This window comes from Hipposideros armiger, unplaced genomic scaffold, assembly GCF_001890085.2.
Source record: "Hipposideros armiger isolate ML-2016 unplaced genomic scaffold, ASM189008v1 scaffold_225, whole genome shotgun sequence".
Classification (NCBI taxonomy): domain Eukaryota; kingdom Metazoa; phylum Chordata; class Mammalia; order Chiroptera; family Hipposideridae; genus Hipposideros; species Hipposideros armiger.
Genome location: NW_017731575.1, coordinates 1,054,571 through 1,081,077, shown reverse-complemented (window position 1 = coordinate 1,081,077; position 26,507 = coordinate 1,054,571). Strand labels below are relative to the sequence as shown.

General features: G+C 38.9%; 1 protein-coding gene across 1 annotated transcript in view; it reads right to left on the bottom strand.

Annotated features, from left to right (window-relative positions):
- Positions 1-26,507, bottom strand: part of CDH2 (cadherin 2) — a 236,461-nt gene that overhangs the window by 9,597 nt on the left and 200,357 nt on the right. Inside the window, exons 8-15 of the mRNA XM_019654571.1 lie at positions 25,397-25,534; positions 24,559-24,744; positions 21,848-22,101; positions 20,260-20,402; positions 17,470-17,703; positions 16,953-17,186; positions 14,832-14,971; positions 1,246-1,410 (exon numbers count right to left, since the gene is read on the bottom strand). Of these exons, the coding sequence (XP_019510116.1) occupies positions 1,246-1,410; positions 14,832-14,971; positions 16,953-17,186; positions 17,470-17,703; positions 20,260-20,402; positions 21,848-22,101; positions 24,559-24,744; positions 25,397-25,534 (1,494 nt within the window). The remainder of the gene's footprint in view (positions 1-1,245; positions 1,411-14,831; positions 14,972-16,952; positions 17,187-17,469; positions 17,704-20,259; positions 20,403-21,847; positions 22,102-24,558; positions 24,745-25,396; positions 25,535-26,507) is intronic.

Below are 26,507 nucleotides of genomic sequence, written 5' to 3'. Positions count from 1 at the left end.
ACCAGACCTGTATGTGATACACTGGAAATGTCAGGGCATATTTTTGTAGATAAAGGAGTGGTTCTCTATTGTTTTTGCCTTTCATCTGCTTTTAAATCATGTCTACTACAAATTAACCTATTATTACCTACTTAACAGAAGTGAATACCTATGTTCAGAAACAGCCTGTCTTTTAGGAATAGACAGTAATAAATAGTTGTGAAGAGAGATAAATATTCTAACTTTGTTTCAAAACTTTTTTTTTTATAAACTGTTAAGTGCATATAAAAACCCAAGGTAGATTGATTACATATACAGACTATACAACCATTTCAAGAAAACCCAGGAAATCAGAGTCTTATCAATATATGACTGAAAGTGATATATATGACAGATGCATTCCACTTTGTAATGCACTGAGACCAATTCTGATCTTGGAGATATGGAACAAGAGGCTATGACCAGAGAACAAACATGAGTCCTGTCATACATTTGCAATCAGCATCAATATGTATTGCTCTTTTATAAATAAAAATTCAAAAGGAGAACTGCAGTAAAACTATAAACATGATAAAAAAAGCAGCATAAATCATTTTACTTCAAAAAAAACTTTTAAGTATTAAATATAGCAGAATTCTTGGTTAGTAATGCACTAAATGCCATAATAATTTTGACAGTGAAAATCATATCTGTTATATTCAACACAGAATTAGCTGCCTCTCACAGAAGCTCTTAAAACTCCTCAACTAGACAAGTATTTAAATCACTTACATAATATTTAATTTAGCTGCTCTTCCTACTAATCTCATTTGATGGAACTCTTTAGTCATTGGTAGGCACTGAATTCTTGCCATTTGTGGATTCAAAATGTATAGTGTGAGGAAAATGAAAGTGAAAGATTATCACATTCATCAGTGCTGATAAATGAAATTAGAATACACTATTAATATTGTTAGTCTATTTATTATAATCTAGGGAAAAATCTTTTTGGAGATAGTGTGGCTAATACTGATAATGTACATAAACATCATTTACAAATGCAGAATATTAATTGATAGACCTCTTTTTTGGCTGACCAAAGAAAGCAATTAAATCTGTTCTCTACTACTGAAGTCACATTTGCTTACACATAAAGATAAAGTTAAGAAAAACAAGGGTGTTTTAATGAACTATATAGCTTTATTCCAAGCAATTTGTGGTCTACATAGAGCTAACATTTAGCATAAAATAAACACCCTTATAAAGAAAGTGAGTCTCTCTTTGTACCTCATTAATGAAATCCCCGATGTCCCCAGGGTGCGGAGCTGCAGATCGGACTGGGTACTGGGGCTCAGCGTGAATGGGTCTCTCATCCAGTCGTCGGATTCCTACAGGCTTGATGGCATCAGGTTCCACAGTATCAGGCTGCTGCAGCTGGCTCAAGTCATAGTCCTGCAAAAGAGAAACCCAAAATCCTATGGGAGATGTGCATAAAAGATGGAAAACTTTTGTGTTTGAACACATACCCAGAATGCATAGAAATGAGCGAAATTTAACATAATGGAAAAGTTGCCACTGTGAGTTCTTCATGTTATGATTAAATATTTCTTTCACACTGCTCTTTCTTCTGTGTTTTTCATCTCTACAGTCTGTGCTCCATCTGTTTTACAATGTTCCTCATCAGTTTCCAATGGAGAACAGCAGTGACACAAGGTCCTACTGTAAAGTGTCTAAAAAACTGACTAGAAAATATAGTTGTACCACAGAAGCAAAAGTAATAACTACAGGTTGATGGGGTTCAGGACACACTACCATGAAATATGGCAGCTGGCATATTAAACAGCTTAAGCTGATGGAAATTTTTTTTTAAATGGCAGAAACATGAAGGTCACTCTGACCTCTCCCTGCTTCACACTTCTTCCCTGAAAGGAGTCACAAAACTCGTGAAAAGTCACAAAACATGTGAAAGGGCCCCTCCTTGTACCAGGGGGAGGGAAGACATTCTTATCACCAGAGACAGGGAATTTGGGGCCAAGAAATCTGCACAAACAAACTCTGTCAAACTAACCCTAATTTTCCTAGTTACTTCTTCACCATTTACTTCCCCTAGTCAAACCCCTTCATCTTGTCAACTTCATATTTTTATTATTTCTTTGTCTAAAAGGTATAAAACACTTCCTGCTCTGGTCACGTCTTCGGGTCTTCATTCTTTTGGGAAGGTTCCCGTGTACATGCAGAAATACATATTTTAAAATGTGTATGCTTTTCTCCCGCTAAAGTCTTTGTTAATTTAACTTTCAGAGCCAGCCACGAGCCCTAAGAGGGTCGAGGAAACCTCTTTCCTTTTTCCTCCCTGACGATGTTTTAATACACACTTTAAAAAACCCGACGCGGGTATGTTTTCTTCTTCCTTGAAGGAAGGCTTTAGTTCATCACGGTTTCAAAGCCACTCTTCATTCCCCTCTCCCGTCAGGGGTCTAGTGTCAGCAAAAGATGGTTTGTGGGCCCCGTCTGACCCATTTCCTATTTTTCTAAAAGACTGGCTTTTGTATGTTTCAAGGGTTATTTAAAACAAAAATAACAACAAAGAAGAATGTGCCACAGAGACTGTATGGAGCCCACAAAGCCTTACTACATGGCCTTTTACGGAAAAAGTGTGCCAACCTCTGGCCCACGGAGCCGATTCCCCTCCAGTGCAGCCCCGTGGAACGGCTGAGAAACAGCCTGTCCGCTTTCAGACAGGCAGAGTGGAGCTTGTGAAGAGGAATGCTCTGGGAAGAGACTGGGCCCTCAGCACTGCTTTCAGCTTTCACCTCAGCCAGCAAGGCAGGCATGTATAAAGAAGCTGACTATCATGTGGAAATGCAGCAAAATTTTAGGTTTGGGCACATACTTTGTAGTTTTCAAACCCCTAAATTCTGGTGATATAAAAATGTCACATCCCCAGCTTAAGGAAAATTCTGCAATTTAATGTTGACATTTACACATTTTCTGGTACTCTTTATAATTCAGGCTTCGTCTTTATCAAAAACTAGTTTAAAACTGTTCACAGTATCTCTCTAGTGGTTTTGATTTATTTATTCAATGCTTGAATAGTTACCAGGTTCTGGCAAACTTATAGGTGCTTTACGTATGTTTGCTCATTTAATGCGCTGAACAACACTGTGTGATATTAAGTTTTATTATCTCCATTTGTGAGTCGAGGAAACTGAGTCTCAAATAACCCAAGTAACCAGTCCATGATCCCAGCTCTCCCTAAGATATGGAGACAGACTGACTGCAAATGTATGAGACTTCAAAGCCTAGCCCTTTGCACAGTCATTAGGAGAGTGAGTCAAGTCAGAGCTACACGGCTGGATTTAGCGAGAAATAAAGTAGTCGGATGAGTGTGGAGGGACAGGAATGTGAGGAATGATTAAAATAACAGAGGAGACAACGAAGAGAAAGGTCATCGACATTCACACCTGCTATGTACGCACCAGGCACTATACCAGCCTCTTGATAAGTGTCTTCTCACTAATAATGTTCTAACAAGCCTGTGAAGAATGTTTCAGTATCATTTTTTCAGAGGAGAAACAGACTCGGAGGGGTTAAGTACCTTGCCCAAGGTCACAAAGCCAGTCAGTGATTAGGATAGGAATCAAAACTAGGTATGCCTGACTTCAAAACGTTGATGAGAAATGCAACTCTGTGCTCCAGACAACATCCCCCTAACCAGCTCCTTACCAAGCGGTTTGGCTAACCTAAGTGGCGAAGGCACTGAGGAAAAGCCCCTCTCAGCAGTGCACAGGTAGTATGGGAGGCGAGGCAGGTACACAGAGTAGGATAAGCCAGTGTAGCATGTAAACTGGTATATTGCAAAGTTTAATATGTTCAGAGTGCGAAAACAGGCATTAGGTTTAAATCTTGGACACTACGTGGGCTAAGAAGAAAGGATCGCTCTGGAAGAATCGATAGCATGAACAAAGGAATGGAAATACTGTTTTCTATTGTCAGGATAGACTATTTCATATCATCCATAGAAATTGAGTGAAAACATCTTGATTTTGCACAAATGAGCACCATTTAAAATTTTCTAGAATTTATGAGTTATTTATAGAATTCGTTAGAGTAAAGGCATACAATGATATAACAGATGTGAAAGCCTTTGAAATGTTAAAATATTCTACAAAATAAAAAGAGAGATTTATTTAGAGAAGTTTGAATGCTTATATAGTAAGAAGTATGTTTTTCCAGGCCACGTTTAATTGCTTAACTAGCGAGTATAACAGAGTAGGGTAAACTGTGAATAAGTGTGCCTTCTGATAATTATCAGAGCTTTCTATAAAAAGGGGAAAACAGATTATAAGTATAATGATGAGAGTTCATAAATATTTTTATGCTGAGGAGTATAAAATGTTTTATTAGAAATCTGAATTACATGATATTAAGTAATTGAATCTTATGTTTAAGTGCTGCTTTTCACCTGGTGACATATTCACTGATAGTCCTTAGTATATTAACTAATAATTCAGGAGAAGAATATAGAGGAATTTCTTTGGCATAACTCCAGACAAATGACGTGAGCAGGCTTGGCTTATGCTCGTCCTTACCTGGAAAGGACCTGTCTATCCTGATTTCTCATATAGCTCCCAGTAAATCCAAAGGTGACAAACACAAATACATTTTGGTTGGTTAGCAGTGTTTTAAAATTTTTCTAGGAAGTTGCCAACATTTCACTTGAAAATAGGACGCTCTGGCAAAACAGAGCTTATCCTCTGACAGGACAATTTGTTAGAGCTGATAGGAGCTGTCTCCCTCGGACAACGGCAGCATTCCTACCTCCCTGGTTCACTTATGACAGTACAAATATAGCGGCATATTAATTTATAGGTTTTTTTGTCTTTCTTTCGATACCCTTTTTCTACTATCTTAAGACCCAGAGAGCAGGAATAGACTCAAAAATATCTGTGGTCCTGCTCAGTCTTTTCCACCATCAATACATCAGGCCCCTAGAAAGTGCTCTTCAAAAAATGTGTTGAGTAAAGTCTCAGTGATGGTCTTCATGCCAGATGTTCAAAAGAGCAACCAATTCAAGAAATGTGCCTTGGTTCACATTAAATGCCATAGCAGTAATCCACAATGGGGGGGGGGCAGGGAATTGAGACCCATGGTCCTGTTGCTGAGACTCATTGTCAGGGTGAGTCTCTCATAACGATGGAAATATGGCATGTTCTTCAGTTACACTGGTATTTAAAGAAGTGGGAGAAATTAACTGATTTTAGGAAGCTAGAAACTGGGTTAAAAACACATGGCTTACAGTTTCTTTGTGATGGTTTCTCTTTATCTATTTACACATACGGGATATAAAAATCTGATGGTGGTAGGAAGCGGGTGGGAGTGTGCTTCGGCCTCAGAAATGGACATTTTGGTTCACATCATCCTTCTTTGTGATATGGCAGAGGTCCTAACATGAGGGTCCAATTTGAAGCCGTTTGATAAAGGGTCACTCTCTGCAAACCTTCTAAATTACACATCTTTACAGTCCCATAATGCTTTACTTAAACACACAAATTACAACATGTAGGATGAGAATTATAAAGAGAATTACAGACACTAAAAACATTCTCTGGGTCACTGGGTTCATGGCCTTCTGAAGATTATAAAGTAAACAATCCAAAAAGAAATCTTTATTTGGTCCCTAAAACTCTATAGAGAAAAAGTGGATCTGAAAATTCTCTTTTGATAGTCAACATTTACAATGTTAATTTCCCAAAGAAATTTACTTTCAAGTGAAGGCCAAGAAAAATCTTGTTTTAAATAATGTTTGGAATACGTGTTATTTGGCAATGACCATTAGAAGTAGGCATGAAATTAGGGTTTTTAGATTAACATTGCAAGTAGTAGGAAACACTTTTTTTTGTCTATGATTGAAAATGTCTTCAGGGTGATATTCTGGGAGAGTTATTAAGAAGTTAGTCAGCAATAAAGGTCTGGTTCTTGCTTTTCTTGTTAAGTTTCACTAACTTGCAATGATTTATAATTGGTCCAGAAAATGATATCACAAATCTTTGTTAAGGTATTTAGTTATGTTTAAATAAAATAAAACGAAACAAAATAAAATAAAATGAAATGCTGCACTGGTATAAATTGAAATTCTCGAATCCCAGGCAAAAATTTCAGAAAGCTGTATTGCTGGTAGAATCTATAAAATTGTGCAATTAAGTCTGTTTTAGAGAGTGATGAAAACATTCATTTATAGCTCCACAAGTATTTAAGGAATGCCTACTGGGTGCCCAATGCCATTTTCAACTCTGAGAGTGGGAAAGAAGGAAACCAACCTTTACCTGGTGCCCATCATCTGTCAGGAATTACATGCTGGGCAACAGTAGGCTATTAGTGGTTAAGTTTTGGGGCAGTAAAATGCTACAGCAGATTTTCAACTGTGCGCAGGGGTGGAGGTTGGGATGGGGTCAGTGCCCCTAACCACCCCACCAGCCTCTCTGTGTTGTTCAAGGGTCAACTGTACTCGAAGCAAAAATCCTTCCAAGTGTTCCATTCCACTGATCACCGCAACTCAGAGAGGTTAATGATTTGTCCAAGTCAAGGACTCAGTGAAGCAGCGTGGAAAGATAAAACAGACACCACCAGGGAAGTAAAATAAAGAAACAAAAAAGCTGCATCTTGTTGCCAAGGCCATTAAGAAATGGCACCAAAAAATTTACTGAGGGAGGATGTGTGAGGGGTTCTAGGTGCTAGAAAGGGAGCTCAGGTGGTCATGCTAATTAGGCACTGGGACCTAGCACTCTGGTCTGTGTACAGCTGGTTAAAACAAAACTCGCCAATTTTAGTCAGGAAGGTCTAACAGGGATCTGGCACGTGGGGAGGGGGAGGGCATTCAGAGTTGCCGGTCCAGTTCCCGGTCCACTATTACATTATTAGCCTTCACTGGGGAGAAGCAGTGATGAAACGCCATAGCCAGTTTGCTATCTCCTCGGCAAGGGCTGGTACAAGTGGACATTTTTCTTTTATAGTAGCTAAGGCAAGCAACTTTAGAATTCCCATTTGGATACGGGAAACGTTTTTAATATCTCAAGAATGAGTGAGGAAAACAAAAATACTAACATGAAAGTAAATGGACAAAATTCCGAAAGAAAAAATTATCTGAAAAAAGCTGACTATGGCATAGGTAACATACTTCAGACAGACACAAAAAGGAATGGAAGGTAGAAGAGAACATTATTATCTCACCCTCTATAGCTCCTGGCATTAAAATAATTGAATAAAATAGTGATAAGATGTCAACACATTACCATTGGACTGCTGACAGGTAACTCAAATACCCTTGCAAGCTTTATGTAAATTACATTACGACCTGATTTTTCTTCCCCAGAGAAATACAGGTATGATGGTGACTATCCATGCAGATGAAATGATGTGAAAAACTAACTAGATTCTATGGATTGTTAAAAGTCCCCCCAAACAAAAGGTTTACTAAAAGCATTTTTGGTTTGAATAATAAACCTAGTAAAGCTAAAATAACCTGGGGACTTAATATACCGCTAAAAGTACTCCAGTCTCTGTTTTCATATACTACACTTTAATCTCACTGGATAGCCAGTTTTCTACTTTCCACAAGGGACGTTGCTGAGTCCCCATGAAACACATTCATTGTTTCTGCTCCCGTGGTTCACTGACAATGCTGGCCTGTCACAGCTTCTTTTAAAATTATTTTAAAAATCTGTTTTCAGAGTTATGAATGAGCTGAATTTTCATTCTTTGGTGCAAAATGATGGTTCTGCCTCAGAAACTGGCACTGCTGAAATTTTATCACAGCTTATTTCCAATTATAAAATTATGGCATGTTCTTTTGGAAAAATGCAGCCAATACAAAATTCAATTAGATTTGTTTCAACAAATACTTTTTAAAGAGTCTCTTGGGTCATAGACTTGGTTACTCACCTCATAGAGCTTTCAGTCTAATGTCTTTCAAAAGGACACAATTAAAAATAATGAAAACTTAATATATAAGCTATTACAAAACTATACAACATGCAGGTGTAAGCAGCTGTGAAAGGTGCTGCTAGAAGAAGTGAGGGTATGGCTGCACAGAGCCTTCACAATCTAGTGGAGTGACTGGGCTTCAAAAAGATGATGTTTTCCTGAAATCTGAAATTTTTTATCCAATGTTTGTCACTTTCCATTCTTCCCATGCAATTCAGTTATAGCCCTATAAAGACAAGCACATTTCCTAACCCTTCCAAGCACTGCCTGTCTTGGGAGACAAAAAGTATAGCCTTCTAAATGCATCATCAAGTCCACATTCCACATTCTTCAATTCCAAGTTCCAAGTTCTCTTTACCAAAAATTAAAATGTCACCACTCAGATAAGATCAAAGTCATTCTATCTTACCAAGACCTATTATGCTATCTTGGAGGAAACCGAAAAATAAGTAATACAGACATGGCAATATTTGGTTGGGAATACAGAGACAGAGCATTAAAATCCATCACTAGTTTAATGTCACATATTTTTACAATTTCTTAAAGAGATGTACTCTTTGTTTTAAGATACATTTACACATAAACTCAACACAGCGAAGAAAGCATAGTGTTGGGATTTTAAAAGATGGAGTCTGAAATCTGAGAGCCTTCGTGCAAATCCTGGCTCCACCACATCTAACAGTTAGGCAGATGATGTAAATTTCCTGTGCTAACCTCCAGGGTAGTCAACCTTTGGACAAAAAAGCCAATCGACACTCCATGAGTAGATTAAGTCTAGAGCAAGGGTAAACAAACTTTTTCTGTAAGGACCAGACAGTAAATATTTTAGGCTTTTGTGGCCATACAGTTTCTGTCACAATATCTCAACTCTGCTGCTGTTATAATGTAAAAGCAGCCATAAACGATATGTAAGCAGTGGGCATGGCTCATGGCTGTGTCTCATTATTTATAAAACTTTATTCATGGATTTGGCCAGCTGGTAGAACTATGGCATATACCACTTAGTATCTTAGCTTTTTCTTCTTCTCCTTCCTTCTTTTTTTTTTTTTGCATACTGGTAACACATACTAGGCATTCAAATCATTACCCCTTTATTACTGGGATATTGATACTTTCCATTCTTATTAAACTAAATGTAGTGAAGTTATGACTAGTTGAGAAGAATAAATATTAAAATGAATTACATAACACATTGTGTTCATTCACGTGAAGTGACAGGAATAGCGAATAAAAAGTCATTTTCAAATAATGTGCCAATTAAAACTATTTACTACCCAGTAGGGAATAGGTCCGTTCAGGATATATGTTGTCTGTAGTCCACCAATGTGTGTCAGCTGGCCACACGTGTTTTGAAACTAGCATGGAAAATGGAGATGACAATGGGCTAACGCAATCTCCGGTGAAACTCCTCTCGTGAAATCAGTGTCCCTCTTTCAATAACTAATATGTGTGAGTGTTTGCAGGTGGGTATGAATGGACGAATAACTTGGGAACATAATTAATAGAGTGTGCTTTAGCCAACAATAAAAATGTTGAAAGTGGTCTTCACAGTTATATCCAGATTCAGCCATCTGTTAGTTTGCTTATACAGCAGAGTGATTTTGTAAAACACTTATTTCAAAGAATCAAATATACCATGGTTAAATGATACAGCTTCATTCTCTGCTGAGTCCGACAGCGGGGCTCAGTTGCTCACATTGGGGCTGGTTCCTGAGACTGGCAGGAAGTCCAGTGACCCCGGGGCTCAAGCAGAGATCCCTTGACTAAGGGACATGGCCAGTTTGGTCTCATGGAGCTTTCTTGTACCTGTACCTCATCTCTCTGTCTAGGCATCCAGCCTGGGTTTTAGATTTTAGTTCCTGCTGCCTAGATTGCATACTTGACATTTAAAAACACAATAACTTGGCTGCTCACTCAGATTGCTTCTCCAGGTTTGAACTTTATTAATGTCTAAATGTGCTCAATTTTCCATGTTTAACCAATTGGGTCTTACCCTTTTTGACTGTTCACCAGCCAGATTACTAGTGGTCGTCAAGTAGGCTGTGGCTAAGTGTTCAGCCTCATTGGTCCTACCCAGTAATGTCTGCCTGATATGGACCAACAAGACTACAGAACACATGTATTATATGACCTCAGGAACAGTGCCTCAGAGCTTGGCCCCCCACGTCACACGAACCTGGGTTTGAAAACTGGATTCACAGCAGTATATGCTGCATAGCATTGTTGGGAAGATTATTAAAGGACATGCAAACTAAGAGTGTAGTGCAGTAGCTGACAGAGAACAAGTACATAATGAATGTTAGCACTGATGAATGCTATTATTTCCTGAAGACATCAGACATTTCAAAGAATAAAAGTGAAGTTGTCAGGGATGTACAGGTTCAATTAACCCTGTACAAAGACTTGCAAACTAACCGATCCAGGAAGAGGGCCTAACGTACACACATTGTATGAGTGCCTGTCAGGTGTGAACGATCCCAGATACTGGGATACAAAATAAATATGACAAGCCTAATGCACACACATTCTGTGAGTGCCTGCCAGGTATGAACGATCCCAGATACTGGAATACAAAATGAATATGACAAGCCTGGTCCTCACAGGGTTTAAAGTCAGGACGCAGAGCTCAAAATCAAGGTAGAGGGCCGGCCAAATGGTGCATTGGGTAAGAGCTGGCTTGGGACGCCAGCTCTGAGCAGCAGGGCCCCAGTTCAGATCCCACATGAGGGCCAGTGATGCTGCGCCCTCTACAGCTAAGATGGTGAACAACAGCTCGTCCTGGGGCTGGGCTGCGGTGAGTCACTGGTGCCCACGTAGGCTGTAGCCCCTGCTGCAGTGGGCTGCCATGAGCTACTGTGAGTGGCTGGCAGCAGGCGTGGGCAGCTGGCAGCTGGTGTGAGCTGCCAAGAGCAACCGTGAGCGGCTGTCCAGTGGCCAGCGACCCATCTACCTCACCGGGGAAGAGCACAATGAGAATACCAACATGGGCCAGTGAAGCAACATCCTCCACAACTAGACTGAAGAACAAAAGGACAGCAACTTGTCTGTTCCCCTCCCCCAATTCCTCAATTAAAAAAAAAAATCAAGGTAGAAACAGGCTCCTGTGGGAGCAGAGATAAGAGACACTTGATTGAACCTAGGACCGCAAGAGAAGATGTCTTGAGATGAATCTTTGTGGTTAAATAGTTAGGCAGGTGAAGACCATGGACTAAGTGTGAAATGACATGGCCCAGGTTAAGATGTACAGGTAGCTCAATCCTTCTGCAGTTTTAAAAGGCAAAGTAGAAGGACAAAGAGAGAAGTGAAATCATCAACCCGCTGAGCCCCCATTCCTCAAAGCCAAATCTCCGCGTAGGAGCTGCGGGTTCTTACCCCATCTCAGGCACCTGAACTCTGCTGAATGTGCTTTCTGTGTCATGGGGATTCTGGGGATCCATCTGCTAAAACACCTAGACTAATTGCCACAAATCACATTAAAAAATTTCATTTAAAAAAAGCCGACTGACACTCAAACAGCCATTATATCGGATCTTTTGGGTTTGGAACCCAAGTCACTAAAAAGAGCTTCTATCACGATTCCTTTTTTCCTGAAATTATATGTGGATTCCTTACATGTGCAAGGGCTGGACCCTATTCAAGGAGACTTCAGCATCGCAGGACGTTCTGGCCTGTTCCCCATGTAAGGGAAAGATGCCTCCCTGGTTTTGGGTGAGTCTTAAGACTGTTTCTCACGCCCATACAGTGTCCCGTGTTCATGAGCTGCTGCCCCTCCCGTGTCTCTTCTATGTCCTGAGACCCACTTCCTCTGGCATATCGGGATGGGTCAGAAGGATGCACAGGGTCTAACAACCTACCCAACCTCGGTAGGGTAAAAATTATTCTCGGAGACCCTTAGGCAAGATCCTCTAAATGAAATCCCTACCCAGGCAGGGTGGAGACTTCTAGCTGGTCACTGAACCTGTTTTTCCTCTTTATAGGCAGGAATGGAAGGGACACATGCCACTTTAAGGCCTGGTCCATAAAAATCTCCAACAGATTATCCTCCCTGCCCTTTGTCATCTAGTGATTGCATGTTTGAATGTCTAGGGTGACCTTGGAAGTCATATAAAGTAGATGGGGGAGCCACTGGCTCTCCGGGTGCCTGAACTATGTGCAGAAGAGCAGAACGTCCCTCTCCACCCCAAATTTCCATGACCCGAAATCCTATTACTGCAAAAGCAGCAAGAAATACATTTCAACTAGGCTTAGGTCACTGAAATTTTAGTTGGTTATAGTAGCTAGCCTATTTGAACTAATACATCTGGTTAAATATATGTGTGGCTAACTCACTTTTTTTTTTTTAAACCAGTACTAGAGAAAATTATCTCCTAGTTTCAGAGCACTATAGTATCTCATCCTCACAGAAATTCATTTTTGTTCATCTAAAGCCTAGTAATTATTATATAATCGAATCAGAGTCTGCAAAATCAGGTACCAAAAGGATAGGCTGATAACATAAATCAATAAAGCTAGCATGAAAAATAGAAAAAACAATTACTGGAACATGTTTGCCTTAAACAGGAATCCTCTATTTAGTTTCTAACAATTGTCATGTCAGAACGCAGGCCATATCGCTGGATCTTTGCATTTTTTGAGATGATTGGGAGATCCATAATTTGTGAATTTTTTTATTTTTTACACTCTGCTAAATAAAATATAGCCATGGGCTTTGTATAAACAGACCTGCAGTGTATGAACTGTGACTTTAAAGTAACATAGAATCCAACTTTCAGACATGTCCCCCAAACCATCAGGGTTGGTATCAGGTACCTTCTTTGAGAGTTCAGAACCACCTCTGATGCAAAAGAAACTAGCCCACAGCAAATCTCTAAAACTTAAGAAACCAAGTTTGGGAATTCAGAGCGATTCTTCACAGTCCTGAAGGTGAAGCCTACTGAGCCTAAGAGGTGCTGGGCCTTGTCTGAAGACACAGAGAGGAAAATAAAAGGGAAATTAGCCAATTGTGATGGTACATCAGCAGTAGCTGTGAGTTGGGAAGACAGACCTGGAACACAGAGGATAATATGGGCTAAGAATCCAAGAATGATCAAGAGAAAACTGATGTGGAATCTTTAAGTAGCCACTCATATTTCTGTCACAACCAGCTCCAACAGTCGTCAGCTTTAATCTCTAATGAGCTGACAGCCTGTGGAGACAACCAGCCCTGCCTCCCTAATGCTGCCACTGCTCCTTTGAATTACCAACCGTGGTCCAAAGGCTTCCAGTGTCCACTGCTTGTCATTTGTGAAACCTCCCAACATGAACTGCAGCACCTTCTTTCATAGTCCTCACAACAGTCCAAGGCCCTCGAAGTGGAAAATGTCCCAAATCAGATCTTAAGAGCAGAGGAAGCTGCTGGATGTCCCAAGGTCTACTTCAAACAGGGGACAGACTCCTTCTGACAAATTCAGATGACATTCTGAAAGGCACTGTTTTAATTGCCTGGCTGAGACTAGGCCTTTATAAAAATGGTACAAGATATGGTAAACACACCATCTTCCTTGGACTCGGGTAGGCTAGGGTTTAATCCCCGCTTCACCACCTTCTAATAGTGTGTGCCTACTTTGCTGTACTTGGGGGAGGGCTGAACAAAACAATGTATATAAAGTACTTAATACAGTGCCTAACACATAGGGTGCCCCCCCAAAATAGCTTTTGCTATTATTATGGAGCTGCATAATGTCAACGGATTTAGGCAGAGGTTGTTTAAAGTGAGCCTGTAATACATACTCAATAAATGTTTGTTAACAGAAGAGCAATCCTAATTTAAGTCTTAAGCTTTAAAGAGCTGGAAGCTAACAGTTTTGTTTCCTCTCCTGGGGCTAAAAGAGGATGGTTGCAGAGAAAGAGAGCTATTGGCTGTATTGTACATTCATCGTGATTTTATTAGTGAAGCTGATACTGAAGGAACTAGATGCAAAGATCATTAAGAGGGATACAGTGTCTGCAATCAGCCCCACTGGCCAAGAGCGTACTGAAGGGCATTTACTAAACAGGGTAATTAAACATGACTTGATAGCCACCCAAAGTCCTGCTGATTACCGCAGTGAAGCAGATAAAGATGGAACCTCACCCTCTGAAAAAAGACTGGACGTTAAAGTGTCTGTCCAGCCGCCAACAGCACTGTATAATGCTCCTGTTCAGAACATATCTGATGCTAACTTCAAATATGGGTCCAACCTAGTGTCCTGACAAACAAGGGCCAACTATCCACAAGCACTGAGAAAAGTCCTATCATATACAAGAAAGAAGATTAGGGGTGTTTTTTGTTCGTTTTCCTTTTCTTAGGCCCCCTTTGGCTATTTTGTTAAAGAAACTAGCAACCTGTGCTTTGGCACAAAACTTAAACAGATAGATGTTATCAACAGCAAAAAAGATAAGGGCTACCCTTGTCAAGGATGCTTTGCTTTGTTTTCTCTCTAATCAGTTGCTCTTTAAGAAGGATCCTTTCTCTTGGCAGGAAGGTGGGAATCTTGGCTAAGCCAGTGCTAGGCCAGCAGTTTTAGTCTGGGGACAGCTACTGCAGATGTGCTTTTGTCTGTAACAACATGATCCACCAACCACCTAAACTGACCTCTGAGATCTACCCATCCTTTAAACCTGGTGTGTTTTTAAGGCTGTCGGCTGAGACATCAAGCAGACCACTTCCTGAATATGACAAGCCATGTATGCCTCCTATGGCACAGTCCACAGTCTCCCTTCCACATCTTGAGTAACACACATGCTCCATAAAATACCAGCCATGTGCAATAAAAACAGACTAAAACTTGTCTAGAACGTAACATGGCACCGATCCCATTTAAATTATATGATCATAAAATTTTGTTTTAAAGATGTAAAATATTGCTTACCTGGTCTTCTTCTCCTCCACCTTCTTCATCGTATTTTAAAATATTATCTCTTACATCATCTTCTGGATCAATTAAAAGTTGCTTGGCCTGGCGTTCTTTATCCCGGCGCTTCATCCAGACCACAAACATCAGAACGAGGACTAGGGAAGAAAAAGAAAAACAAACAAAAAAGCATAATATTGTAATTAAAACTGGATCTATCTAGTCATAGTCTTCAACACTACTAAGTTATACTTACAGTGGGGTGAAAGCTTGTAATGAATCTTTTACTCTAGTATCTGTTTCTGGCTTCACACTGAGAGAGACAAGACAGAGCAGGACCCTAGCCCTGGGTATAGAGGGCAGAGACCTGGGTCCCAGAACCTGGTGCCCTGTGAACTCACAGGGTGAATGTCTGTCCTCAGTTTCATCACCTATATATGGAGACAATAACTATTTCCATCTTTCCCTTTGGCTTGCTAGAGGATAGGAAACGCTTAATAAAATGGTTTGTAAACTCTAACACAACAAATACTAGTAAGTTAAATTGTTACTCATCACTCAGTTGCTGTTTCATTCAGGCTGGTCAGTTATAATTAGACTCCCCAGCTCGGGAGAACGGCCCATCTCAGAGAGGGTAAAGGCTTGCTTGCTAAGATGACTCGGGTCATAAGTTGCAACTGGATCAGCAGTTGTACCTTGAAGAGCTTTACTTCCAAAGGCTGGTGTCTTTCTACTGCACTATTGTGCATTCCCCTTTCATATTAAACTGCAGGTTTCAGGTAAAAAGGCTAGAGGATTATTTTGAGCTCTGAAATAACATTAGGCTTTCAGGCTTTACACTTTTGTGCCAGGTTTAGAATCATAAATTTTCCAGAAGGTTGATGTTAAAATCAGCACCAATTCATTTTCCTTCAAAATGCTATAGTCACTTCTTCATGCCGTAATCCATCATATCTAAGTTTTTCTTGATAAGGTCGGCATATATGCCACATTTCAGTTGAAACTAAAACATATCACTAAGTGCACATCTAGGAATGCATTCTCTCTACAATCTGGAGATATCAGTTTACATCCTGAAGCAAAAGATTTAATGACTCCTATTTGAGCACATTTTTATTATTGGCCATAAAAGTAAATATCCTCCCTTTAAAGCCAGATACATGATCTCATTTGCCATTGTTTCAGGGCTAAATCTAGCAAGTGGATTATTAGTATAACATGCAGGTTTCAAATTATAGTCAAAGTAGTCTCCACACAGGAAGTAAAAAATGCTCAGGCTTCTATAGTAATTGCTTAGAATAAAGGGACAGAATTCTAAATTACCAGAACATGTGTAAATGGCAAAAACATAAAAGAAATGGCCAACATTTTCAAGAAAATGATTGGTGCAGAGCACGATCGCACAATAAACTAAGTCCTGCTGCTATTCAACAATAAAACACAGGGCTCAGGCAATTTATCCTTTTAACCTGCATGGTTAGAAGTGGTTCCTAAAGTACTTTCCAGTGGTTAATTTCTTGCATTCCATTGAACCAAAAATTGCAAAGTATCTTAAAAAGGAGCAATTCCTTAATCTAGACTTTCTCTAAAGACACAGAATTTATTGAGCTGTGTAATCACTTCCATTATCAAATGTGCTATATGAAGTACAATTTCTCACTATTGTACATAGCCCTTCAGAAACAAATACCTTGATCCGTGCATGACTGGAGCAGGTTGCTGACTGTGCTTTATATGAAGGAAAGGAAAGCAAAGCAATATATGTATTTTCCTAAATCATCAACTATGTGCCATAAATTCATACTCCAATCATAAGTGCTCAAACTTAGTACTATCTAACATTTCTCTATGAAAAGAGTTTGCTACAGCTCCCTAAGCCACCTGCATCAGAAAACGGCACAGGGCATGGGCGAGGTATGCTGCTGGGTTTGCCGCAAACATGTTAAGTGCTTGAAACAATCTTCAGGGTTTTCTCATTCTAAAGTGGATGTGACTGTCCCATATATGATTGGCAAGAAAATGTTCAGAGGTCAAATCGAGTTGTTAGATTACTTTGAAAGGCAACAATAAGAGGTTACTTTGCTAAACATTCTAGAAGCCAAGAGAGTTAAAATCTCAGAGCCAAATGAAAATACTTACTGAGCAGGATGATGATGCAAAGCAGGATAGCAATAATGGCACCTGTGCCAAGCCCTGCACCCACAATTCTATCTACATCTGTGCAGTCCCCATTGGAGTCACACTGGCAAACCTTCACACGAAGGACGGAAATATTTGATTTGGGAGGATTACCCGAATCTGTGATTATGATTGGAACTTCATATATCCCAGCTTCAAGAAATTTTATCTTTAAATTAAGCTGAGCAAAATCACCTGTATAAAAAATACAGTTTGATAGTTAATACATGACATGATAAAAAACGCAGCATTTTCTAGAATGCATTTGCTACCTAATAGTATATGCAAAGCAGATTACCATTATGCTCTACTGGAACACTTTTTTGGCTTTAAGGGCTTTTAATATCATATTTAAACTTTAAGTCGCTTTTAAAATATATTTAATGAGAAGATTATAAAGCCTCTAAAATTCACTTTTCCTACCAGGCTTCAAAATCTCTCAATTGCACATATATTCAAATAATGAACCTGTTCTTACCATTAAGCCGAGTGATGGTCCAATTTCTCTTAATAGCCACTGGAGACAAAGGAAGATCAAAAGCAAACGGTCCAGCATTTGGATCAATGTCATAATCGAGTGCTGTGATGTTAATTGAATTGGGGTCTGGAGTTTCGCAAGTTTCTGCCTCTTGAGGTAACACTTGAGGGGCATTGTCATTAATATCAAGTAGATAGATCTGCAGTGTTCCCGTTCCACTCATAGGAGGAATTCCTGAAAAGGGAGAAAAATCACACTGATGCTGAACAATTCCTCTCCCACGAGCGTCTATGACGGTGAAATTCTCAAAGCTGCTACCCTTGCCCTCATCATTGTATAACCTTGGAAACATCTAGTTGCCACGGCACCTGGGCCGACTGTTATCGGAATCAGGCCACCTCTTGCTTCCTTTCTAGGATGACCCTGAGCTGCCACTACTGGCATGCAGGAGCTGTGTAGAGTGACAACGCATGTCCCTATGGAGTGCAGTTCTGCACCTTCCATGCCCTTGCTGTCCGTTACTCTGGGCCCTGTACCCACCCGCTCCTCTCGGCTCTGTGGGGAATGTAAGAGAAGCAGAACACGGGGCTCGTGATCTTCTGCACCTTGCTCTTTTGATGGGGAACCAAGACATCATGTGCATGAAAGAACATAAGAATGCTTTTAACCCTTGTGTGTGACGGTCGGATATATCCGAATGAATATTTCTACCTGCTGACTGCGGATGGAAACTTCCAGAAGGAAAGTTTAGGAAAGCAGAAGTACATCTTTCTATATTTTTGTGTTTTTCAAGAATGAATAACAATAGGAAATTTTTATACATAAAAATAATGTCATTTATATACAAAGCAACTCAAATTCTTATTACTAAATGCATAAAATAGTCAAAATATCAACTTTCTGTTTTGGGGGGAGGGAAATCTGACACATTTTGAAAAAAGAAACTTGAAATCAATTAACGCAGCAAAAGAGTTAAAGTTCAAACACAGCTACAAAATATTGAAACAGTTTACAGACGAGTAATACAGACTCACATACGTAATCCTGGGAAGGAACACCATGGAGAAATTGATATTTATTGATCGACCAACTACCTCCTTGAGAAAGTATTAGGTTGCTTGATATACCTCATTCCACTATAATCCTACAAAGCAGGTTAAACAGATGAGGAACCCATGTCTGCAAACTGCACATGGTTACACACTTTTATAAGTGATGGGGTTGCTACTACAATTGGTCTGCCTGACCCCACATCCATTCTCTTTCTACCATAAAATGCTGTCTCTACCACTTCTTGTGATAGGATTTAAAGTCAAGTTGTGTTTGCCAAGCATCACAGTGACAGATTTCACCACTCACTTCTCTCTCATATCAAAACTCTTTCAATTAGAAAACAATCCACTGTAGTGAATGAAAAATTTGGTTGCAACTCACAACCAACATTTGTATATATAACTTTATAGCTTTTTAAATCGTAACATAATGGTGCAAGATATATTATTTTAAGGTCTACTGTAGAAGAAAGCTACCGCTTACATACGGCGAGAGAGCATAAAACAGACACTAATGCTGTGTTTTTGATGTGCGATGCAGAAGCTGTTACTACCAAGTTCAACTCTAAATATTTGAACAATAGTTCTCATATTAGGAAAGGTAAGGGAAATATTGCTTTGGCTCTGTCACCATGTAGATTTGTGACTGATAACGATCTCACTGAATCTTGTAATACAGGATTTGGAAAGGTTCATTGAAACAGTTTTTATCAAAAGTATTTGATAGGTAACGTTTTTTGAAGTGCACATCTCAACCACCAAATTGAAGCCAGTTGTATTGCTGCTAACATTTATAGTCTAATACTAAAAGGATTTTAAAATATAGTTGTGATTCAGTTTTGAAACTAGTAACACATAATAGAAATACTTACTTATGTGCTTCGTTTGTGCCAGGCACTGTTTTGAAAACTTTGTTATCTTTCCTAATACACTATGAGTTAGGTACTGCTACCACTATCCTTATTTAACAGAAAAATGAAATGGACAGATGTAAAGCCTTGTTGCCAACCCACAGTCAGAAAATGGTAGGGCTGGAGTCTGGACCCTGGGAGTTAGGAAGAATTAAGAGCTTGCACTCTTAAACACACATCATACTAAGATCTAACGAAGCAAAACAAATCCAATACCAGGTTTACATAAATAACTTTTATCTCATATATCTTTAAAAAAAGTGCTATTGATTAATCTCAATCATATAGAATCCGGTAGACACCCAGAAAGAAAAAAAAAAAAGGTACTAAACTATATGTTCCAAAACCAACACACTAAAGCTCTGTACTCAATTATCTCAATTTATGCAGAAAATTAATAGTTTCCTAGCTCATTGGAGACCGGAGGCAGGGAATTAGAAAGAGGAAAAATGCTAGAGACAGATAAACTGATGGTAGCAGAAATATAAAAAGACAATCTCAAAATACACAATCGCTGGGCCACTAAGTATACACTCAACCTGCAAGAACGAGGCATCAACGTATAGCAGGGCAGAAAAACCACAAAGGTTTGTCATCACAATACAGGCTACCAGCCAGGGTGTATGGACATTACAGAACACAGGGAATGCGTCATAGAAACCCCAGCGGAAATGGAAAATAGATGTTGGGGCCTTGGAGTAACAAAGGTCAGTTTTCTAGACAATTGGGTTTCGTAGAAAACCTCATTTCCTGATGATGCATTCACAATGAGGCTCTACTCTCTCTAACAACATTCAGGATAACAGTGAGTGTATTTAATTACATACCATTGTCAGAAGCAAGGAAAGTAGCATTATATATATTGTTTTTCACATTTGGTGACTCTCTGTCCAAAACAGCAATTGTAGTTATTTGCCCATTCACAGGATCTATTTTTAGCCAATTGGCAGGATCAGATAGTTTTGTGTATCTACAAAACGAAAGTGCAATAAGTTTAATTTTTGTGATATGAAACTTTAAACATAAAGCATATTTTATCAGTTTCATTCCAAATGCAACCAGCTCATTAATTTGCATTTTTGTAGATAATGGTTGGAAATACAGCTTTAGCATGGAAAAGCATTTCTGTAAAGTGGTCATTGGAAGCACATAAAGGTTGGATGGACAGGCAGGCAGGAAACATTAGGTATGTGTTTGAAGGGAAAGACAGGAGCTCAGTCTTTCTACTGTGGGCTAAGGCGTATCTGATAGATCCTGCTTTAAGCTCCTGTCTAGTTCAGTGGAAAGCAATGGTGCAGATAAAATAGCTCAAATATACCTTTTAAATAAGCAGTAGCCCTAATGTATAGGACTTAAGAGAAATTATAATAGAAGTTGAATTTTCTAACACATAACACTCCTAAAACATTTACCACCTTATCATGGTGGAGATAAGGTCATAGTAAGATAGCGGGGAGACCCCCCCTTCCCCATAATCCCATTCCTGCCAGGATCTCCCACTCTGGGCTACACCTTAGAACTATGCCCTTCAAGGGAAATCCCACAGTTTGAGTCTGTATGAAGCAGGTTATCTGTATCAGCAGATTTATCATCTTAAACTCCTTCTTTATTGCTGGGGGAGAAGACAGGGAGAGGGCTTTTTTAAATTTAGATAACCAATATACAGAGTAGGAAAAATACCTTATGTTTCCAGAGGTAAAAAAACTGTAGGAGTTCAATACACAAATTAATTAGCTATTTATCTACGTTGATTTCAATGTATAGAGAAATGAAGAAGATACGCAGTTACCTGTTAGCAGCAGTTATGAAACAAGTTAAGTACAATATGGGATGACTTTAAAAATTATCATCACCAGCAATGCGTAATATAGTCTTGTGGGGTCTGCTCTGCCAAGCAGCAATACTCCCTCATCGGGAAAGATAAATTAGATTTTGCTGAAGTTGGAAATCTTTACAGATACGTTTTATAAGTCCTATAACTACTGTACAGGTAAAGGATGAAAATAATTATATTTTACATCTCGGTTTTGGCATGAGTTTTCTTTTCTACCTGATGTGTAGAGAAAAGATAAATGTTATAAGCTTTTGAGTGTCCCCTATTTACTCACAGTTAAAGCTTTTTTGTGATTTTGGTATGAAATCACAGGCTAAATTATTATTTAATATTTAAAAAAGGAAAGGGTCAGAAAAACAGAGGCAGGGAACATTTAAAAAAAATAATAACAGAGTAGATTTCTTCTTATATTTTTTATCTACTATACTTATTGATCTACTGAAGAAACTTCATCAAAGAATTAAAAGTAATTTTGTAATAAGTAGTTTTGATTCCAATGAAGATTTCTCACTCATTTTATGCACAGCAAATTTATGTAATTTTATATAAATTATAAAAACACCATAAATGACATTCGATACCTAATATTTTGCGGCATGTATCGATCTGGGTCCTGAGCAGTAAATGTTGTTAACATGGTACCAGCATGAAGGCCTTCTTCTTGGCGAATGATCTTGGGATTTGGAGCAAAATAAGGGTTTTCATTCACATCAATAACTGTAACAGACACAGTTGCAGTTGACTGAGGTGGGTGCTGAATACCCTTGGCTAATGGCACTTGATTTTCTGCAGCGACAGTAAGGACAAACATCCTATTTGTTTCAAAGTCGATTGGCTGGGGAAAAAAAAGGGAAAACCATATTTTTGTAGGAAATAAGAATATTTGCATTCTGCAGTTTATTATTCTATCAACTCCTTTTCCAAAACATTAATTTTTTCATTCACTACACCATAGGTTCCTCTCAATTTTCTGGAAAACATGCATTAGCATGGTCGATGATTGAAATATTTACCACAATCTCTAGAAGATATTTATAAATCTTAGCTATTTCAAAGATTTATGTTTACAAAACAATGCATATTACTATTGTACTGATTGAATTTATTTAGCTACTTCTAAAACCTTGATTATTCTTAAGAACAGTATGGTTGACCAAAAAACTAAATAATCCGAGATCAAGTGAGAACATGATGGTCTATTATACTCTTAAACATTGTTACAAAGACCATTCCTCACTAGGAAAGCTTTTGACATCTGTGATAAGTGGGAAAAACAGACTAAAATAATGTAATTTTTTATAAAGCTAAACTTATTCTATTAAAAGTGTCAATTCATAAATTGAATTACACATACTAAGAACGCACATACGCACTTTTAAAAAATAATAGTGTTTGTAGATGGAAGGTTGTTTCGTTTTTTTCCTCCCTTAGCAAACTAAAACTCTGGCTATTTTCCAAAATAATTTTGGGTATTTTACTGATCTGTAAAAATCCCAAATGTAAGAACAACACTCTATAGATAGACAATGCACGAATAACCCTTAATGTAAATATTAACTTCCAGAGTTCCACTGAACCCTATTGTCAATAGAAAATTTACCAGGAGTCAAAAATGAGCAGACCGAACTTTCATTCTTAATTTCCACTGATCACCTTCTAATGGAGGTGCAGATAAGCAGTATTGTGCGGGGATAATACGACAAAAGTGCTTGGCGAGCTCTCATGCCGTCATATGTAGTCTAAGGACGATCAAGAGCTGAAGCTAATAAGCAAGCCACATGATTAGCACAAACCTCACCAGTTTCTTAACCTAGACCATCTCCTCAAATCTTCAAACACAGTTTTTTTCCTCTCTCTAAAATCCCCAATTCAGCTTCCCTTCCTCAATTATTTTAAACAGGACAGTAAACAAGCCAGACAGTAAGACAGAATTCTTTGGAGTGATTTCATTAACCACATAACATTTATCTATGCTAAGTGGTATGCGTAGTGCTAAGACCTGTAACGTGCAGTAAGCTTATCTAGCCCTCAGAGCAATGCTGACTCAGGTACTGTTACCATCCTCACCTTCTGTATGAGGAGCCCGAGGCTTACAGAGGCTACCCAATGTGCCATGGTCACTCCACTGCCAAGGGCAGAGATGGGCTTCGAACACAGACGTTCAGGCTCTGGGGACTGTGTTTCTGATCACTTCCCTATGTTCAGACATTTCCAAGTGCCACTTCGTGGGGGAAATTATCCCTCTACTGATGCACATATAAAATTCTTGACAACTGAGACCTCAGCGTACCTTTCTATGTAAAGCCAACATTTGGGTTCACTTACAAATCAAGAGTGCTGGGATGGGAGGCAGGGAAGAAAACCTCTTCACTGGGGAGCTAAACAGGAGAGATGTTCATTTTAAAGAGCTCTTACATTAGCGCTGTGTATTTGTTACACTTGAAGGTAACACCCCTTTACTCAGCTTTAGCACTCAGTTTTATTTTCTTTTTTGACAAGGATCAGAAAAACTAATTTCTTAAAGTCTTGAACATAGCATTTAAAAACAGCAATGTAAAGTGAAAGCCTTTTAAAAGTGTGGGCCTTCTTCTTGCCTACTCATTCCATTCCATTTTACTTCTGTGATATATTCTAGATTATTCCCTGAACCAACCCTCTAATAGCAACCTACAGACACAAGAATAGTAGGTGCTGGGCGTCATTTCTAACAGCTGTCAATTGGTGGTCGAAACTTCAGGACGCGAAATATCACTAACACACAACTACCCTGACGCTTAACACTGTTGAGGGCCTTCCTGTCTTCAGATTGTTAACAACGTCCAAAATGATTTTAAAACGCTCATATTTCAGTGATAATAGGAGAATATCTACACTATGTTGACCTCAGCCTCAACATAAACTGCAAAATTACAAATGGGACTCGCCACGATACATTAATTCCAGAGTTAGAGATGTTTGAAAGAAAACAGTCCTAAGACTGAATAACAAACGTGGGGCATATACACAGAGGGTGCCAAAAAAATGTATACACATTTTGAGAAAGGAAAACTATATTAAAATTGTAATACTCAATACATACCAATAACAAAAGATGAATACAAGTCACGTTTGACTTCTGCAATGACAAGAGGTGCTCAAAGTGGTTACCATCAGCGTCCAGACACTTCTGATGACGGCAAACTACTGCTTAAGCAACGCTGACCAAAGTGTCCACTTGTACACATATTTTTGGCACCCCTGGTATTGGTCACTGCAGAGTGGCCATAAGGACAATGGCCTGAGTTGTACTTACTTTTACCACGGTGACTAGGCCGTCGTTACTGTTCGGGTCGGTCTGAATGGCAAACCGCCCAGTGGGGTCCCCACCACTGATTCTGTACAATGCATTCCAGGCCTGCGTGTGGGGCTGGTCCTTATCCGTAACAGTGAGATTCGCTACTATCACATCCACCCTGTTTTCAGGGACTTCGCCGTAGAACTGTGAGGAAGAAAAACCTCAGTCAGAGGAGTGACATGGACCAGTGAAGGTCAGCCTGTCTCCATGACCACACCACCCTGATATTAAATCTTTATTATCCCCACTTGACGAGACCAGCAATGCAGGTCATCACAAATTTATGTTTGACTTTAATAACTAACTTTTCTCTGCAGTCAATGTTTTCCAAATCATGTCATTGCTTCATTAATATTAAAATCAGCATCCGTTTGGGAGTATCTGGGTGAGTAATGGGAAGGAGGAGGATAGGACTTGTCTGAGGGAAATAATTTTCCTCCTGAGATAATAATAATTATAGGCTGACGAAGTAGCAAAAACCAGTCATGTAATTCATGTACCTGAAAAATCTTTATAATTATTTTGTTATAATAGCACTAAGGTTTTTGGGAGAAATTTCTTCTAGGCAGCGTATTTTAACAGCGTTATCAGTGGACTCAGTGACTGAGAGAAAACAAATTACTTTGGTGCCTTATTTAAACCCTGGCTTAAGAGACAGAAAACGTCTGAGTCAGTAGCCATTCTGCAATTAGGTTATGCGAGTTCCACCTCTATTTAACACATTTATTATTCATGACAAAACATCTCAGTAATGGACCACAGACCTAAAGTTCTGTGAGTGACAGTCTGTACTTACGGACATGGCAGTAAACTCTGGAGGATTGTCATTGACATCTGTCACCGTGATGACGGCCGTAGCTGTGTTTGAAAGGCCGTATGTGGGACTGCCTTCTGTGTCTGTAGCTTGAATTATTAACATATACTGTTGTACTTTCTAAAAAGACATAAAGATAACTTAAATGAAACTAATACCTCAAAAAGACATAACAGTTGTTCTATAAATGCCGCTTTATTACACGCAGAGAGCACAGCATCGTTCATTCTGATTAACATTACTTGAAATTTCCCAAGTGGAGTTTACTTTAACGTGCAAAGCACAGGTCTGGTCTTTGTCTAGAGAGATTTAACTATATATTTTCACTTCTGCTGGTGGAAGGAATGCACTGCAGATGTGTGAGATTCACAGCTAAGCTGCGCTTCCATCTGGCTTCAAAGTTTCCGTTTCTTCTGAACTTTTCAACGTTATGATCAAGCATTCAAGTCCATTGGTTTGTAGTTATTTTATCATATGTTAATTTCTACCCAGTTTAGGATACTAAAGACAGTAAAGAATCTTGAGAGGGAGAAGAAGGCATATATAACTCACGAAGTATATGTGTTTTCTTTTATGTATGTATATTTTTTAGGTAGGATTACTGAATAAAAATGTAGGCACATCACAAATTTGACATATACTTAAACATTGTCCTCTGAAAAGTCAATGCCGAGTTCAACGCCCACCAACTGTGCTTAAAGCTTACTCATCAACCCTCTTGCCAAAATGGGATATTATCCATCTATAATTTTTGCCAATTTGATGAGTAAAAAGTGACATCTCATTTCATTTACCAAACTGATTCCATGTGAATTAATAATCGTTACATATGTTTACATATGTTTGTTGGCATACTCGCATATTCTTATCTGTGTCCTATTATAACAGGATTGATACAATATTTTCTCCTAATTCCCATTTGTACATACTATTCATAACTATTATATAGGAGAGATACATTATTAAATGAACTAAAACCTAATTAAAGGATTTATGTTTCTATTCTTAGTACTGGAACGTAGTAGGCATTTAATATTTGCATACTCAACGCATTGCTATTTGGGCATAACATTCATAGTGTGCACAGACCTAT